The following is a 19,008-nucleotide window of genomic DNA, read 5'->3' as shown; positions in this document are numbered from 1 at the left end:
AAAGCTTGGTGGAAAATGGGTCTTCCAAATGGACAATGACCCCAAGCATAATTCCAATATTGTGGCAAAATGGCTTAAGGACAACAAAGTCAAGGTATTGTAGTGGCCATCACAAAGCCCTGACTTCAATCCTATAGAAAATGTGTAGGCAGAACTGAAAAGCATGTGCGAGCAAGGCGGCCTACAAACCTTACTAATTACACCACCTATGTCAGGAGGAATGGGCCAAAATTCACCCAACATAGTGGGAAGCTTGTGGAAGGCTGACCGAAACATTTGACCCAAGTTAAATTTGAAGGCAATGCTACCAAATGCTAATTGAGTGTGTCAACTTCTGACCCACTGGGAATGTGATGAAAGAAATCAAATCTGAAATAAATCTATTGACATTTCACATTCTTAAAATAAAGTGATCCTAACTGCCCTAAAACAAGGAATTTTTACTTGGATTAAATGTCAGGAATTGTGAAAAACGGAGTTTAAATGTATTTGGCAAAGGTGTATGTAAACTTCTATCTACTGATAGAATCTAAAAGGCAAGGGGTGGCTACTTTGAAGAATCTAAATACATTTGTTTTACTCTTTTGGTTACTACAGAATTCCGTATGAGTTATTTCATCGTTTGTCTTCACTATCATTCTACAATGTAGAACATAGTAAAAATAAAACTTTGAATGAGGTGTCCCAACTTTTGACTGGTACTGTGTATAGAATTTTTGGAAGCTCTTTAAACCTGCAAAATTCAAGAGGGTTTTGAACAGTGTAACGATGCTCCTACAACAGGTCCAATGAATTTACCCATAAGTGCCCTTGGGAAACTTGGCACTAATCCCAGATGGCTAACTGGCAATCCCTTTGATCTGCACCGAGTTGGGTAAATTTTCCTTCAGATTTTCACACTTTACTTTCAGAATCGTCGCCACAGCACTCAAACTGGTTCCTATTGGTCAATTCAAAAGGCCGATTGAGGACCTTTAACTGAAGAATGTTTTTTCTATGATTGCGTACAGGGATTTTCTACAGTAACAGACCTTGGGAAAGGGTAAATAAAAACTGAAAGACTAGTGGAAGAACTGGAGAGCCATGTCAAAGTGAATGTACCTACAAGCTGAGTGTTGTGGCTCAGGCTTCTTGTTAGCAGCCGAGTACAACTTAACTTGAGTAAACGCCACACTTAAGAGAACGTTGCCTTCCCTGCTGGGACAGTTGTCGGCCTCTCCAGATCATTTATAGCTACTTCAGCTCCATTGTAATGCTTTTTCACAACTGCAGGCATCGTCAGGGCAGTAGTTGGAGTCTACTTCAGAATCTCTAGCACCCATCTAGTGTGGCCCAGTCATGAAACCTAATGGCCAAGGCATAATACCAGGCCTACTCTGCCAAGACAACGGTGCTACAACTGGATGTATAGGAGAATTCTTGAGCCTCGTCAGGGTCGAGCAGGAACACAATTTTTTACAGTGGGTTTCTGCTCTGTAAGCATAGTTGAGTTGTCCAAGATATATCATGTTATAATAAAGTGCATAATTTACTGTCACTGCACCATGTTAACTACTGACCTGATAGCAAAACCAAATTGAAATTCTGCACAGTATAGCATTAGATGCTTATTGAGAGACCAAACCAAGACACCACTAAGTATTAAACATTTATTTCAAATCAAGTCAGACACTACAGAGTCAGGCATGCAAGGTAGATGGCCTCCCACGAGTCACATCTGGCCTCAGGTTCATACCTGAAACAAATACAAGAACTGATGTACAGGTCAATGAAATAATGCAAATCCAACAATAAACGCTCAAATGTTAATTATTGGGCAGGGATAAAAGCAAACCCAGTCAATCTTCTCATGCCGGTGAATTGTCAGTGATTACAAGTGGTCCAATAAGAACAGCGTTTTGAGTTGACCCATGTTTCCCTGAAAAGATGAAGTTCAAACATTAAACCTGATTGGGACACCTTCGTTTCTGTGTCCAGCAATCTATTGCCCTGGGACAATAAGTAAACATTTTAGTGGGGTGCACGAAGAGTAGTACCTGATGCAATTCCACTTGTCTTCCAGGGCTCGCAGCTGGAGTCACAGCAGCCACAGAGGGTACTATGGTAGGGGTCATCAAGGAGCACCCAACTGGAGGGCGAACACAAGCACATGAAACCAGAGTAGTACTTTAACGTGCTAAAAGTACCTCCAAAATACTCATGTTTTTTTGTAACGTGTACACATTTTACCCATGCCCTTCCACATAGTGGCAGGCCTTCTTGCTTGTGTCAAGGCCACTGGGGTCCCAAGCCAAAAGACTGCAGTGAATATACACCTGAGAAGAGATTAAGGATATTACTGCACATTTAAGAGGTGACAAACTGTCAATCATGTAGATTAGTACACCCACTTCCTTGCCAACGGCGAACTTGAAGGCTTGCAGAGACAGACGGATTTCAGAGGTTCTCGGTCTTGGTTCAAACTTTGAATTTGAATTCTTGCTAGCGACAAGACATCTGAGGAGAACAAAACGTTTGACAATCACTAATGATTCTTTACACAAATCCAGAGTCACGTATAGCCCAGTGGTACATACCCCTTGTTGGTGATGATGGGGTGCACCGGGCCCTCAGACTGCTGCTCTGGTGTTGTGGTTGCCACACACTCCTCTAACAGTAGCAGCAAGGGCTGATGGACCATCTGCTCCACTGCTGCAGAGACGTGGATGAAGGAGCCCAGGGGATATTCCCAAGACAGATGTGGTCCAGAGAAGTCATCTGTAGGATACGTATGTAGTCAGGTTTACAGCTACAGGATTCAAGTGGTGTACTTCAGGCAGTGTCAAACCTACCCTTCATAAGTTCCATGTGGAAGACCAGATCTCCTTCACCATACGTATGGAACACTGGGTCAAATATGCGAGGCGCCCAGTCTGCAGGCCTACACAGACCCGTGGAAATAGATTAAACATTTAGCAGAGAGTCAATTCATGGTTAAACTTGTTCTAGTTCAGCATTAAGACAATGCAACATCAATAAAATAGAAACATTTATTATGGAGTACACAGCCACAAATCACCTTTCATAGGCACAAACCACTGGATGAGAGAAAGACTTCAGTTGAGATTTAGGACCAGACATATAGATCAGCTCATTCATGTACATCAATGTGTCCCCAGTCACCTGTAGTGAGGTAGGAGGGATAGGGGTTTAAACACCATTTCTGACAGCCAAATATACGTGATATAACTTCAGCTAAACCCTACCAGTCTACTGAAGTTACAGTCACTGAATTCCACTTGAAACATGGCCTCCCCAGCAGAGATACTGTTTGGATAGCAGCCTCCCAGCCGGAGTAGTGAGGTGTCCATCTGTGACTGGGCCGCCCCCCATCTCAGGGTGACTGAGTCACGGCCACAGTCCACCTTCAGATCTGCCAGGAGGACAAGGCTGTCTAGTTATAGTCTCAAATATAAAAACTCAACTTCTGCAACGTTGCAATGAGTTAAGTCAATGCTCACCTCCCAAACAAAAACAGAATGCACAAAGAAAATAATAGAACACATTACCATCCTGTGCCACAATGGTCGCAACAGCCATGCCTAGGAGGACCGCACTGTGCCAAAAGTAAGCCTTCATGACTAAATAGTATTCATTGAATGACAATGTTTAGTTGAAGAGACATATTTATACCAGCCAGCAAGTGCTCAAGTTAATCACTGTCATCAGTGTGTTCGCTGTTAACAACCTCCAGCTGCAGGCGATCAATCCCTGATTTGAAACTCATCCCATTCTCCTAATGTATTTCTATCAGATAGGCTGCATTTACACAGGCAACCCAATTCTGATCTTTTTTTCCACCTGTTTGTCTTTTGACCAATATGATCAGCAATGAAAAACAGCTACTGTGAAAAGATCTAATGTGATTGGTCAAAACACCAATTACTGGGAAAAAATATCAGAATTGGGCTGCCTGTGCAAAACAGCCATAGCTCCTCAAGCAAAAGGATCAGATGGTTTTCATTGCAACGATATCGTTGAACAGTAACATCAAGCAAATGTAATCCTGTGCAGATCTAATATTGTGCAAAACTGAGATAGTGGTTTCTATCGGTAAAGAAAATGGTTATAAACTAAAACCTTTTATTATGGTGGAGTGCTTTCACTCTGTCATGTCAGATCAGTGATTAGCTCATGGAAAGAAGCAAACAATAATGCATTTTCAAAGTATTTGTACAGGGACAGAAAGATTCAAGGGGAACTGCCTCGTAGAACCAACTTCTCTGGTTATAAACAGCCTATGTGGCATTGATATGAGTCAGAAACATTCATAAACGTGTCAAAATGGGCTACACAGTGTACATAGGATAAATTTGGTCATAAAGTCAGTCTCGTCCAAAACAAGATTTGAAGTGAGTATGTCACAATGGGTTGGGTATGGATTACTTGCATGCCCACTTTTGCCAATGATGTCCAGTTGCCCAGAGACAATAAGGTGTGGGCCGCCTCCCAGCTGCCATGTGTTGTGGACATGTCAAGTCTGCAACTTACAGTGAGGTATTGCTGTCACTCAGATTTTTTTCATTTATAGAATTATTACGAGATAAGATCACGTTATTACAAAATAATTAAATTACCAGTTATAATGAAATAAGCCATTAGCTCATTATTACGAGAAAGATGACATTATTATGAAATAACCTGGTTGCACATTATGAGAACTATTCTATGCCTTTATTATGCTGAAATGTTAGCAAAGGGAAGGTTGGGAAGGTTGGATTCCTCTCATACACAGGCTGACATTATGAGTTGATCAACTTTCATTTTCTCCTCGGTTTTAGGCATTGGGAGATATTAGGGTCACTGTTCAACTATTGTATCTCTCTCTCTTTGAGTCAGCTACTCAACACATTTTATGCACTGCAGTGCTAGCTAGCTGTAGCTTAGACTTTCAGTACTAGAATCATTCTCTGATCATTTGATTGGGTGGACAACATGTCAGTTCATGCTGCAAGAGCTCTGATAGGTTGGATGACGTCTTCCGGAAATGATCATAATTACTGTTTATAGATGGGGTGAAAACAAAGAGCCTCCTAGGTTTTGTATCGAAGTCACTGTACCCAGAGGAGGACAGAATCTAGCTGTCCTCCGGCTACACCATGGTGCTACCCTAGAGTGCTGCTGAGGCTACTGTAGACCTTCATATCAAAACAGTGTTTTAATCAATTATTTGGTGAATATATTTAGCATAGTGTTATCTAAAAATGATAACTTTTTTAATGTTTCACTATTATTATTTGTATGAAATTCACTGAGGAGGATGGTCCTGAGGAGGATGGTCCTCCCCCCATAAATTTCTAAACTTTATTAGGGTAATATCAAGAGTAAGTCAAGCTATTGTTTACAGGGAAAATGTGAGCAGGCTATTACATTTCAGCAAACACAGCATTACATTTGGAACTTAATTTGGCCAATGGCTCAACAGAATGAAGCAAAACAAGCTTTCCTGATTAACTGCGTGTTATTGAATGACACACGCCTTTCTTGATCAATGAGAATATTTGAAATAGATAAGATTGCGGCATACACATTATCGGTGTCACGACTCCCACCGAAAGTGGCTCCCCTGCCTGTTTGGGCAGCGCTCTCGTAGACGCTTTCGTAGACCCTTTCGTAGACGAGAATCTCAGAGACCTGCACGGGCAGGGTGTGGTGGTGTATATCGATGATATACTGATCTATTCTGCCACCCGCGCCACGCATGTATGACTGCACTTTTTTTTGTTGCCTTTACCTCCCTTATCTCACCTCATTTGCTCACATCGTATATAGACGTGTTTATACTGTATTATTGACTGTATGTTTGTTTTACTCCACGTGTAACTCTGTGCCGTTGTATGTGTCGAACTGCTTTGCTTTATCTTGGCCAGGTCGCAATTGTAAATGAGAACTTGTTCTCAACTTGCCTACCTGGTTAAATAAATGTGAAATAAAAAAATAAAAAAATGTGTCTCTGCTGCGTAAGGTACTGAGGCGACTGCTGGAGCATGACCTGTACGTCAAGGCTGAGAAATGTGTGTTCTCCAAACAAGCAGGAAACGGCTTGGGTTATCGCATTTCCACCTCAGGGGTGGTGATGGAGTGTGACCGCGTTACAGCCGTGCGTAATTGGCCGACTCCGACCACGGTTAAGGAGGTGCAGCGGTTTTTAGGGATTGCCAATTACTACCAGAGGTTTATCCGGGGTAGCTGCTCCCAATTACCTCACTGCTGAAGGCGGGGCTGACTCGCTTGCGGTGGTCAGCAGAGGCAGACAGAGCATTCAGTTGTCTGAAGGAGCTGTTCACCGACGCTCCCGTGCTGGCTCATCCGGACCCCTCGTTGCCGTTCATAGTGGAGGTGGACGCGTCCGAGGCTGGGTTTGGAGCCGTGCTGTCACAGTGCTCGGGCACGCCACCGAAGCTTTCCTCTCGAGAAAGCTCAGTCCGGCGGAGCGGAACTATGACGTGATTGACCGGTTGTTAGCTGTTGTTAGTTGTTAGCTGCGGTAAAAGCTCTGAAGGTGTGGAGACATTCCTCATCTGAACTTACCATCGTAATCTCGAGTATATCCGGGCAGCGAGGAGATTGAATCCGCGTCAGGCAAGGTGGGCCATGTTTTTTTTTTACCAGATTTCGGTTCACGATCTCCTATAGGCCAGGCTCCCTTAATACTAAGGCTGACGCGCTGTCCCGTCTCTATGACACCGAGGAGCGGTCCAACGATCCAACTCCCATCCTTCCAGCTTCATGTCTGGTAGCACCGGTGGTATGGAAGGTGGACTCAGAAATTGAGCGGGCGTTACGGTTGGAACCTGCACCTCCTCAGTGTCCAGTGGGTGTTCAGTACGTGCCGCTTGGTGTTCGTGATCGTTTGATTCAGTGGGCCCATACGCTACCCTCTTTGGGTCATCCTGGTATTGACAGGACAGTGCGGAGTCTTAGGGGGAGGTACTGGTGGCCTACTTTGGCCAAGGACGTGAGGTTTTATGTCTCCTCCTGCTCGGTGTGCGCTCAGAGCAAGGCTCCTCGACACCTGCCTAGAGGGAAGTTACAGCCCCTCAACCATTCCACAACGGCTGTGGTCGAATTTGTCGGTGGATTCTCTCACCGATCTTCCCCCGTCTCAGGGAAACACCACGATCCTGGTCATTGTGCATCGGTTTTCTAAGTCCTGCCTTCTCATCCCGTTGCCCGGTCTCCCTACGGCCCTACAGACTGCGGAGGCCCTGTTTACCCATGTCTTCCGGCACTACGTTGTGCCTGAGGACATCGTTTCTGATCGAGGTCCCCAGTTCACGTCCAGAGTTTGGAGGGCGTTTATGGAGCGTCTGGGGGTCTCGATCAGCCTGACCTCGGGTTTTCAGCCCCGAGAGTAATGGGCAGGTGGAGAGAGTAAACCAGGATGTGGGTAGGTTTCTGCGGTCGTATTGCCAGGACCGGCCTGGTGAATGGGCTAGGTACGTCCCATGTGCGAATGTGGCTCAGAATTCCCTTCGCCACTCCTCCACTAACACGTCACCTTTCCAGTGCGTGTTGGGCTACCAGCCAGTCCTGGCCCCATGGCATCAGAGCCAGACCGAAGTTCCTGCTGTGGAGGAGTGGGTGCAGCGCTCGAAGGAGACCTGGCGAGCCGTCCAGGAATCACTTAAACAAGCTTGTGGATGGCAGAAGAGGTGCGCTTGACCGTCACCGCAGTGAGGCCCCCCCTTCCAGCAGGCCCCCCTCCGCCTGCCCTGCCGGAAGCTGGGGCCGTAGTGTGTTTTGGACCAATTTTCAAATCAAATCAAATGGATTTATATAGCCCCTTTTTTACATCAGCTGATATCTCAAAGTGCTGTACAGAAACCCAGCCTAAAACCCCAAACAGCAAGCAATGCAGTTGTTGAAGCACGGTGGCTCGGAAATACTCTCTCGAAAGGCCAAAACCTAGGAATAAACCAAGACAGGAACCAGGCTATGAGGGGTCACCAGTCCTCTTCTGACTGTTTCGGGTGGAGATTATAACAGAACATGGCCAAGATGTTCAAATGTTCATAAATGACCAGCATGGTCAAATAATAATAATCACAGTAGTTGTCGATGATGCAGCAAGTCAGCACCTCAGGGGTAAATGTCAGTTGGCTTTTCATAGCCGATCATTCAGAGTATCTCTACCGCTCCTGCTGTCTCTAAAGAGTTGAAAACAGCGGATCTGGGACAGGTAGCACGTCCGGTGAACAGGTCAGGGTTCCATAGCCGCAGGCAGAACAGTTGAAACTGGAGCAGCAGCATGGCCAGGTGGACTGGGGATAGCAAGGAGTCATCATGCCAGGTAGTCCTGAGGCATAGTCCTAGGGCTCAAGTCCTCCGAGAGAGAGAGAGAAAGAGAGAGAGAGAATTAGAGAGAGCATACTTCAATTCACACAGGACACCGGATAAGACAGGAGACGTACTCCAGATATAACAAACTGACCCTAGCCCCCCGACACAGTGACTCAACCCACTCAAGTGACGCACCCCTCCTAGGGACGGCATGAAAGAGCATCAGTAAGCCAGTGACTCAGCCCCTGTAATAGGGTTAGAGGCAGAGAATCCCAGCGGAGAGAGGGGAACCGGCCAGGCAGAAACTGCAGGGGCGGTTCGTTGCTCCAGACCCTTTCTGTTCACATTCACACTCCTGGGCCTGACTACACTCAATCATATGACCCACTGAAGAAATTAGTCTTCAGTAAAGACAAAGGTTGAGACCGAGTCTGCGTCTCTCACATGGGTAGGCAGACCATTCCATAAAAATTGAGCTTTATAGGACAGAGCCCTGCCTCCAGCTGTTTGCTTAGAAATTCTAGGGACAATTAGGAGGCCTGCGTCTTGTGACCATAGCGTACGTGTAGGTATGTACTGCAGGACCAAATCAGAAAGATAAGTAGGAGCAAGCCCATGTAATGCTTTGTAGGTTAGCAGTAAAACCTTGAAATCAGCCCTTGCCTTAACAGGAAGCCAGTGTAGGGAGGCTAGCACTGGAGTAATATGATCAAATGTTTTGGTTCTAGTCAGGATTCTAGGAGCCGTATTTAGCACTAACTGAAGTTTATTTAGTGCTTTATCCGGGTAGCCGGAGAGTAAAGCATTGCAGTAGTCTAACCTAGAAGTAACAAAAGCATGGGTTAATTTTTCTGCATCGTTTTTGAACAGAAAGTTTCAGATTTTTGCAATGTTACGTAGATGGAAAAAAGCTGTCCTTGAAAAAGTGTTGATATGTTTGTCAAAAGAGAGATTAGGGTCTTGAGGAGGATAAACGAGGTGTGTTATAGGTGACAGCTTCCTTCTTACTACCGTATTAACCCCTCGTTTCATGTGTCTCTCTCCTCAGGCCAGTGGTTGCTGGTCCCCTGCAGGAAGGTGAGGTGCCGGAGGTCCCTCCACCCCCTCTGGACATCGAGGGGTCCCCGACGTACACTGTACGTTCCATTCTGGACTCTAGACGCCGGGTGAGGGGCCTACAGTACCTCGTGGACTGGGAGGGGTACGGTCCGGAGGAGAGGTGCTGGGAACCGGTGGAGGACATCTTGGATCCATCACTACTGAGGGAGTTCCACCGCCTCCATCCGAATCGCCCTTCGCGAGTTGGGGGGGTACTGTCACAACTCCCACCGAAGGTGGCTCCCCTGCCTGTTCGGGCGGCAGTCGTCGTCGCCGGTCTACTAGCTGCCACCGATCCCCTTTTCCTTTTCTGTTTGTTATGTCTTATTGGTTGCACCTGTTTCGTGTTTGAGTTTTTGATTCAGGACTATTTAAGCCTGTTAGGCCCGCCTGCTTTTGTGCGGGCTTGTTTTCTTTTAGTCAAGGTTTGTTGCGTGTTGTGTTCCCTGTCTGTTTGTGCCCAGTTTTGGGTTGGACACTTTTGATTATTTGCCTGTTATTTTGGGACTTAATATTGGAGGCCAAAATCAAGTCCGGTTTCCCCATTATCCTCTGCTCTCTGTGCTTGACTCCGCACCCACCACTCCTGGCTGTGTGACAGTTGGATTACTTCACGGAGCCAAACATTTATTTTATTTAATAATGTGGCATTTAAGTCAGGAATTGAGTAAGTGTATTGCCAAGTAAAAGTTGGTCAAATTCTTGTGCTATGCTTTACACCCCTCAAACTAAACGCTGGACCTTGAAGCCAGTTCCACTAAGTTTTTTATTGTTTAGAGACCTGGGACACCATGTGGGTGCATTTAATTATCAGATAGAACAGAAAACGAGCAGGTTTCAGACCTCAAATGGTAAGAGTTGAATAGCCAAGCTTTACACTACCAAAGTAACGGCTATCAGCCAGCTGGAACAGTAGTAATGGTCTCACTAGCCCAGGGTTCCCCAACAGGCGGCCCGCAGTTGATTTTATGTTGCCCCCCAAGTTTTCTGTGCAAAAGAAATAGATTTTTTTAAATTATTTTTTATTATTGTTGGACATAAAATACATAAAAGTCTGTAAAAACACCTGAAAATCAGCTCCAAATGATTTTAATTCTGGAAATATGTTACAAAGTATTCTCACACATAGAGAAATATACAGTATGTGAGTGTATACAAATGTAAGCAAGGTTTGGAATTATTCTGTTTTAGTTAAATATTTTATCTGTATGTGCTTCTTGCTGTCAATTTGCAGTTTGCAAATTATTTGTAAATATGTTACTGCAGTACAACTGCAGTTAGAGTGCAGTATGACTGCAATATGTTGCAAATACCATCCACTCAAGAAAAATTGTCTTGAGGCTGAATCTAGTTAATGATCCCTGCACTAGACGATGTTTTGATCCCTGCACTAGACGATCCAGAAGGCGAAGTCAGTACAGGTGCATCAAAGCTAGGACTGAGAGACTGAAAAACAGCTTTATATCTCAAGGCCATCAGACTGTTAAATAGCCATCACTAGCACATTAGAGGGTGCTGCCTATATACACAGACTTGAAATCATTGGCCACTTTAATAAATGGAACACTAGTCACTTTAATAATGTCACTTTAATAATGTTCACACATCTTGCATTACTCATCTCATATGCATATACTGTATTGTTTTCCATTCTACTGTATTTTAGTCTATTCCGCTCTGACATTGCTCATCCATATATTTATATTCTTAATTCATCATTCTTTTACTTAGATTTGTGTGTATAGGGTATATGTCGTGAAATTGTTAGATATTACTTGTTAGATATTACTGTACCGTCGGAGGTAGAAATATAAGCCTTTCTCGACACCCATAATAACATCTGCTAAACACGTGTATGTGACCAATACAATTTGATTTGAGTTAATTAATCAATTAACATCTTATCATGCTTAGGGTCATGTATAAAAATGCTGGGCAGGCCATTATTTTGGCTCCCATGGCTATGCTCCCATAGGATGAAGATGCCCCCATTCACAGGGCACGCGTGGTCACTGAATGGTTTGATGAGCATGAAAACGATGTAAACCATAAGCAATGGCCATCTTAGTCACCAGCTCTCAACCCAATTGAACTCTTGGTTTCTGGAGTGGCGCATGGGACTGTGTTTTCCGACACAGTCAATTAACATAAAATCATGGAATTTCTAGGATAGGGTCTGTTTGGCATAGCACCGAATTTACGACCAACCTTAACTTGGCGATACTATCTTCGTTCTCGATACAGCCAAACAAGTATCTTCTAAAATGTCAGTGTCCAGTTGCAAGTGGTTTGTTTGAATTTTGAAAATACCCCAGTATTAAAATACTGTATATTATTGTTTTGCTCCATGAAGGAATCCAACAATGTGTATGCCTCCATTGCCGCCATTCAAATCCTCTGTCATTGATCGAGACAGGTGAGAGTCATCATGACATGAGGCACCTCGGGGTGGACTCACCTGTCTTAATTAATAAGAGAAGATTTGAAAAAGACAAGATGGGGGCGTACACATTGTCTGATTACTTCATGGAGCAATGAAAAAATATAGATTTTCATAACATGCATCTTCTAAAATGTCCGTGTCCACATTTTAGAAGATGCATGGGCTATTTAAATAATCTTGGTCAAAAATTCTCTGTGCTATATATCCTGTAAACAATTTTTATCAATTTGAACCAGCTGTGAGCAGCATCTCCTTTTCTAGGGTATCTCACACTCACCATTAAGATCAGTCTCCTCCATGAGCATTTCAATCCACCCCTCTGACAAAAGGAGGGATGAATTATTTGAGTTGAAAAGGTGACAAATGCTAAACTGGATCAACACTGCCCCCCATACATAGTTACCTTTTGTAAACACACAATTGGGTGATTCAATAGCAGCAGGTTTAGGCCTTAAGTCAGGTCTGTTAGTCAGGTTGGTTGAATATATATGTTTATTTCCAGTCATCTGGGGAATAGGAGGAACAGTCTTTGATCCAAGATAAACAAAATATATTTTTCCAATAAACTTTTTCTAAAACTGAGTAAATAGTTTTTTTCCCTCATTAATTTACACACAATACCCCATAATGACAAAGTAAAAATGGGTTTAAAGAAATTTTAGAAATGGATTTTTCATGTCTTCTTGGGTAGAATCAAAAGTCCTCTCAAGCTCTGTCACGTTGGATGGGGAGCGTTGCTGCACAGCTATTTTCAGGTCACTCCAGAGATGTTCGATTGGGTTCAAGTCTGGGCTCTGGCTGTGCCACTCAAGGACATTTAGAGACTTGTCCCGAATCATAGACAGGCGTGTGCCTTTCCAAAATAATGTCCAATCAATTGAATTTACCACACATGGACTCAAATCAAGTTGTAGAAACATCTCAAGGATGATCAATGGAAACAGGATGCACCTGAGCTCAATTTCGAGTCTCACAGCAAAGGGTCTGAATACTTATGTAAATAAGGTATTTCTGTTTTTAATACATTTGCAAAAATGTCCAAAAATTCTGTTTTTGCTTTTTCAGTATGGGGTGTGACTGATGAAATTGTTTTATTTAATACATTTTAGGAATGTACCCAGCAAGCCAGCCTATTCCCCCGTATAATGTCAACTCCAACAGAAATAATCGATATTAGTCAGAAACATTCTAGTGTCAAAATTGACTACAAAGTGTAAATAGGATTATTTTGGTGATAAAGTCAGTCTCGTCCAAAATGGAGATTTGAGAGATAATTAGGGGGAAAAAATGGTATGTCATGGAATGAAGGGTACCGTAAAAGGTTTATTTTAATCCTGCCCACATGCCCACAGCTGACAGCACCAAAGTAATCCTCAATTTGGAGCGTCGCTGCACGCGACCCGATGGTAATGCCCTTGGTAAATTTGGTTTGACATTCAATATCCCGAATGGGCTAGTTAGGGACCATTAGTAAATAACATAATGTACATGGGGCATTATTTTAAAATGTCTAAAGCAAAAATTTCTATGACTTAACATCAAATGATAAATTTTTCAGCCAACATTTAAAGTAAATACTTAATGAATTTATTATTACAAATCTCCTTGCAAGGTTGCTAGCCAACTAGCCTGCTAGTGTTAGCCCTACACGCCTGCTGAAGTTAGCCCTACCAGCCCGATAATGTTATGTTAGCACTGCGTGAGTTAGCCAGTTGCTATCAACACAATAGCTTACAGCTACATTAATGTCAACTAAAGTTTTGGAAATACGCAATCTAACCAGTTATCAAATAATGTTACCGGTATATGCAGTTATCCTAGCCAGCAAGCCAGCCAGCTAAAATGAGTTATTTTAGCCTGTCAGGTTGCCTAGCCAGCCAACCACTACGGTCAACAGCTAACAGCTAAAATGGTTGATGTTGGCTATTGAGATGTGAATGATGACGTTGTCAAATTTCATTTTCAGATTTGAATGTAGATTGTGAGATGCTCCATTAAAGTGACATGGAAGGTCAGTCCAGAGTTGGTTGAAAACACAGCCTCCTTTTGTCTTGAAATGCTTCCTTGGAAACTGTTTTCCATCCACATCATCTAGACTCTAGCGAGCCTACCCCATTTCCCCTTTAAAGTAGAAGAATACATATGCAAATAAAAATGACTGGTTCTTGGTCAGAATAATCAGATCAGATTGTGGGCCAAAAACTCCATCCCATCTGAAGAGGCTGAAATTCCAGGCACTTTTTTCCAAAAAGATCTGACACTGAAAGGCCATTATCTTCATTCTCACAATTTCAAGGTGTTATTTCGATCTCATAGTATGGAAATATCTCTTTTCTTCTTTTCTTTTTTTACAGGAAAATCACGTTTTTGACTGCACTGCCCCTGTAACAAAAAGCACATCTCAATAGGTGGTCCAGGTCAGACATGACATGGCACAAGTGGTGGGGTGGGCCTTTTCTATTTTGTTCTCCTCAAGGGCGAGGCTGATGATATCACATTCGACCATCAGATCAACTCCTTGAATGCCTACTCCTTGAAGTTTGGAGTTGTTTAAAAAAAACACTATTTGGCTCAAAACATTTGTGTGTGTGTGTGTGTGTGTGTGTACTTTACTGTATTTATGCCAGCATTGGGCTCAATTAGAATTAGGCAGTCAATTCAGGAAATAATCTAAAATTCTAATTAAATAATTAAAAAAGGATATTAATTTTCAATGACTTCTCAATAAACTGAAAAGTATAAGCTATTTATTTCAAAACAGGGCCGGTCCAGGCATAAGCGACATAATCGGTCACTTAGGGCCCCATAAAAACCCCATAAATGGGGTCTCAATTTACTGTTGTGAGTTCAAATAGTAGAATACAGAAGGTGCAAGTTCGAAATTTGGTTCTGCATCAGCAGTTTTTCTCTTGTTTTGTCCATCACTGACAGTCACCCAATTAGCCATGTTAGCTAACAATTTTTAGATTGATAAGTTAGTCTAGCCGGTTATCTAAACTTGGGGCAAATGCCCAGGGGCCCTGATCTCCAGGGTGACCCTATTGATTTTGTTAGTCACTCTCCCTCAGATATCCTTATGGTGGCATGCTGTAAGTCATGGCAAAATTTGTACAATTACAGAAAACTTTCTTTAAAACTGCACACATTTCTCTCTGCCCCATGGCAAAATGAGTAGAATTGCAGGCAATTTGCTTTAAATGACCAAGAACCCGATGGTCACTCTGACAGAGCTCCAGAGTTCCTCTGTGGAAATGGGAGAACCTTCAAGAAGGACAACCATCTCTGCAGCACTCCACCAATCAGCCGTTTAAGGTAGAGTGGCCAGACGGAAGCCACTTCTCAGTGAAAGGCACATGACAGCCCTCTTAAAGTATGCAAACAGGCACCGTAAGACTCTCAGACTGTGAGAAACAAGATTCTCTGGTCTGTTGAAAGATTGAACTCTTTGGCCTGAATGCCAAGCATCACATCTGAAGGAAATGGTGAAGCATGGTGGTGGCAGCATCATGCCGTGGGGATATTTTTCAGTGGCAGGGACTGGGAGACTAGTCAGGATCGAGGGAAAGATAAATAGAGCAAAGTACAGAGAGATCCTTGATGACCACCTACTCCAGAGCACTCAGGACCTCAGACTGTGGCGAAAGTTCACCTTCCAAAGGGACAACGACCCTAAGCACACAGCCAAAACAATGCAGGAGTGGCTTCAGGACAAGTCTTTGAATGTCCTTGAGTGGCCCAGCCAGAGCCCGGACTTGAACCCGATCAAACATCTGTAGAGAGACCTAAATATAGCTGTGCAGCGACGGTCCCCATCCAACCTGACAGAGCTTGAGAAGATTTGCAGAGAAAAATGGGAGAAACTCCCCAAATACAGGTGTGCCAAGCTTGTAGCGTCATACCCAAGAAGACTCGAGTATGTAATCACTGCCAAAGGTGCTTCAACAAAGTACTGAGTAAAGGGTCTGAATACTTATGCTCAAAAAAATAAAAGGAACACTTAAACAACACAATGTAACTCCAAGTCAATCACACTTCTGTGAAATCAAACTGTCCACTTTGGAAGCAACACTGATTGACAATAAATTTCACATGCTGTTGTGCAAATGGAATATTATAGGCAATTAGCAAGACAACCCCAATAAAGGAGTGGTTCTGCAGGTGGTGACAACAGACCACTTCTCAGTTCCTATGCTTCCTGGCTGATGTTTTGGTCACTTTTGAATGCTGGCGGTGCTTTCGCTCTAATGGTAGCATGAGACGGAGTCTACAACCCATACAAGTGGCTCAGGTTGTGCAGCTCATCCAGGATGGCACATCAATGCGAGCTGTGGCAAGAAGGTTTGCTGTGTCTGTCAGCGTAGTGTCCAGAGCATGGAGGTGCTAACAGGAGACAGGCCAGTACATCAGGAGATGTGGAGGAGGCCGTAGGAGGACAACAACCCAGCAGCAGGACCGCTACCTCCGCCTTTGTGCAAGGAGGAGCAGGAGGAGCACTGCCAGAGCCCTGCAAAATGACCTCCAGCAGGCCACAAATGTGCATGTGTCTGCTCAAACGGTCAGAAACAGACTCCATGAGGGTGGTATGAGGGCCCGACGTCCACAGGTGGGGGTTGTGCTTACAGCCCAACACCGTGCAGGACGTTTGGCATTTGCCAGAGAACACCAAGATTGGCAAATTCGCCACTGGCGCCCTGTGCTCTTCACAGATTAAAGCAGGTTCACACTGAGCACATGTGACAGACGTGACAGAGTCTGGAGATGCCGTGGAGAACGTTCTGCTGCCTGCAACATCCTCCAGCATAACCGGTTTGGCGGTGGGTCAGTCATGGTGTGGGGTGGCATTTCTTTGGCCGCACAGCCCTTCATGTGCTCGCCAGAGGTAGCCTGACTGCCATTTGGTATCGAGATGAGATCCTCAGACCCCTTGTGAGACCATATGCTGGTGCGGAGGGCCCTGGGTTCCTCCTAATGCAAGACAATGCTAGACCTCATGTGGCTGGAGTGTGTCAGCAGTTCCTGCAAGAGGAAGGCATTGATGCTATGGACTGGCCCGCCCGTTCCCCAGACCTGAATCCAATTGAGCACATCTGGGACATCATGTCTCGCTCCATCCACCAACGCCACGTTGCACCACAGACTGTCCAGGAGTTGGCGGATGCTTTATTCCAGGTCTGGGAGGAGATACCTCAGGAGACCATCCGCCACCTCATCAGGAGCATGCCCAGGTGCTGTAGGGAGGTCATACAGGCACGTGGAGGCCACACACACTACTGAGCCTCATTTTGACTTGTTTAAAGGACATTACATCAAAGTTGGATCAGCCTGTAGTGGGGTTTTCCACTTTAATTTTGAGTGTGACTCCAAATCCAGACCTCCATGGGTTGATAAATTTGATTTCCATTGATAATTTTTGTGTGATTTTGTTGTCAGCACATTCAACTATGTAAAGAAAAAAGTATTTAATAAGAATATTTCATTCATTCAGATCTTGGATGTGTTATTTTAGTGTTCCCTTTATTTTTTTGAGCAGTGTATTTTTTTTTTACATTTTCAAAAAAAAAAGAAGTTATTTTTGCTTTGTCATTATGACATATTGTGCGTAGATTGATGAGGAAAACATTTTTACATTTACTCCATTTTAGAATAAGGCTGTAAAGTAACAAAATGTTGAAAAGGTCAAGGGGTCTGAATACTTTCCGAATGCACTGTATGCATTCTACGTTTTGAAGAAATAAATACAAAGTTAAAAAGTTCGAACCAATGAAGTCATCAAAGGTCTAGAAACTTGTTACAGGTTTTGAAAATCACTGTTTTTTATTTTAATCCAACCAAGTGATGTTACAAAGAAGCATTGTTTTAGGACCATACCTTTTTTAACCATAGATCATAGAAATGTCTCTGCCTGGCCGATTCCCCTCTCTCCACTGGGATTCTCTGCCTCTAACCCTATTACAGGGGCTGAGTCACTGGCTTACTGGTGCTCTTCCATGCCGTCCCTAGGAGGGGTGCGTCACTTGAGTGGGTTGAGTCACTGACGTGATCTTCCTGTCTGGGTTGGCACCCCCCTTGGGTTGTGCCGTGGCAGAGATCTTTGTGGGCTATACTCGGCCTTGTCTCAGGACGGTAAGTTGGTGGTTGAAGATATCCCTCTAGTGGTGTGGGGGCTGTGCTTTGGCAAAGTGGGTGGGGTTATATTCTGCCTGTTGGGCCTGTCCGGGCGTATCGTCGGATGGGGCCACAGTGTCTCCCGATCCCTCCTGTCTCAGCCTCCAGTATTTATGCTGCAGTAGTTTATGTGTCGGGGGGCTAAGGTCAGTCTGTTATATCTGGAGTATTTCTCCTGTCTTATCCGGTGTCCTGTGTGCATTTAAGTATGTTCTCTCTAATTCTATCTCTTTCTCTCTCTCTCTCTCTCTCTCTCTCTCTCTCTTTCTTTCTTTCTTTCTTTCTCTCGGAGGACCTGAACTCTAGGACCATGCCTCAGGACTACCTGGCATGATGACTCCTTGCTGTCCCCAGTCCACCTGGCTGTGGTGCTGCTCCAGTTTCAACTGTTCTGCCTGCAGCTATGGAACCCTGACATTTTCACCGGACTTGCTATCTGTCCCAGACCTGCTGTTTTCAACTCTCTGGAGACAGCAGGAGCGGTAGAGAGACTCTGAATGATCGTCTATGCAAAGCCAACTGACATTTACTCCTGAGGTGCTGATCTATTGCACCCTTGACAACCACTGTGATTATTATTATTTGACCCTTTTGGTCATCTATGAACATTTGAACATCTTGGCCATGTTCTGTTATAATCTCCACCTGGCACAGCTAGAAGAGGACTGGCCACCCCTCATAGCCTGGTTCCTCTCTAGATTTCTTCCTAGGTTCTGGCCTTTCTAAGGAGTTTTTCCTAGCCACCGTACTGGGTTGGGTTTCTGTACAGCACTTTGATATCAGCTGATGTAAGAAGGGCTTTATAAATACATTTGATTTGATTTGATTTGATATAAATGCAATGTTTTTACGTATGTAGACGCTGGTTTGGTGCGGAAGATGATTAATATGAGGTTGAAAAGTGGTGGAATTGCCCTTTAAAACTGCAATAATTACTCCCCACCCCATGGCAAAAAGTGTAGAACTGCATGAAAACATTT

The 19,008-nt window shown here is 44.0% G+C and overlaps 1 protein-coding gene across 1 annotated transcript; it reads right to left on the bottom strand.

The window, feature by feature from the left end:
* Positions 1–1,843: 1,843 nt before the first annotated feature.
* Positions 1,844–3,618, bottom strand: LOC135558270 (zona pellucida sperm-binding protein 3-like). The gene is made up of 9 exons (XM_064991988.1): positions 3,549–3,618; positions 3,246–3,433; positions 3,059–3,162; positions 2,832–2,920; positions 2,577–2,757; positions 2,391–2,496; positions 2,230–2,315; positions 2,037–2,128; positions 1,844–1,918 (listed from the first exon to the last, which is right to left on the bottom strand). Exons 1-9 carry the CDS (start codon positions 3,616–3,618, stop codon positions 1,848–1,850), a joined length of 987 nt encoding a protein of 328 aa, XP_064848060.1. The 3' UTR covers positions 1,844–1,847.
* Between the last annotated feature and the right edge of the window lie 15,390 nt (positions 3,619–19,008).

The sequence above is a fragment of the Oncorhynchus masou genome, chromosome 17 (assembly GCF_036934945.1).
Source record: "Oncorhynchus masou masou isolate Uvic2021 chromosome 17, UVic_Omas_1.1, whole genome shotgun sequence".
NCBI lineage: Eukaryota > Metazoa > Chordata > Actinopteri > Salmoniformes > Salmonidae > Oncorhynchus > Oncorhynchus masou.
This window is presented reverse-complemented; position numbering and strand designations above follow the sequence as displayed.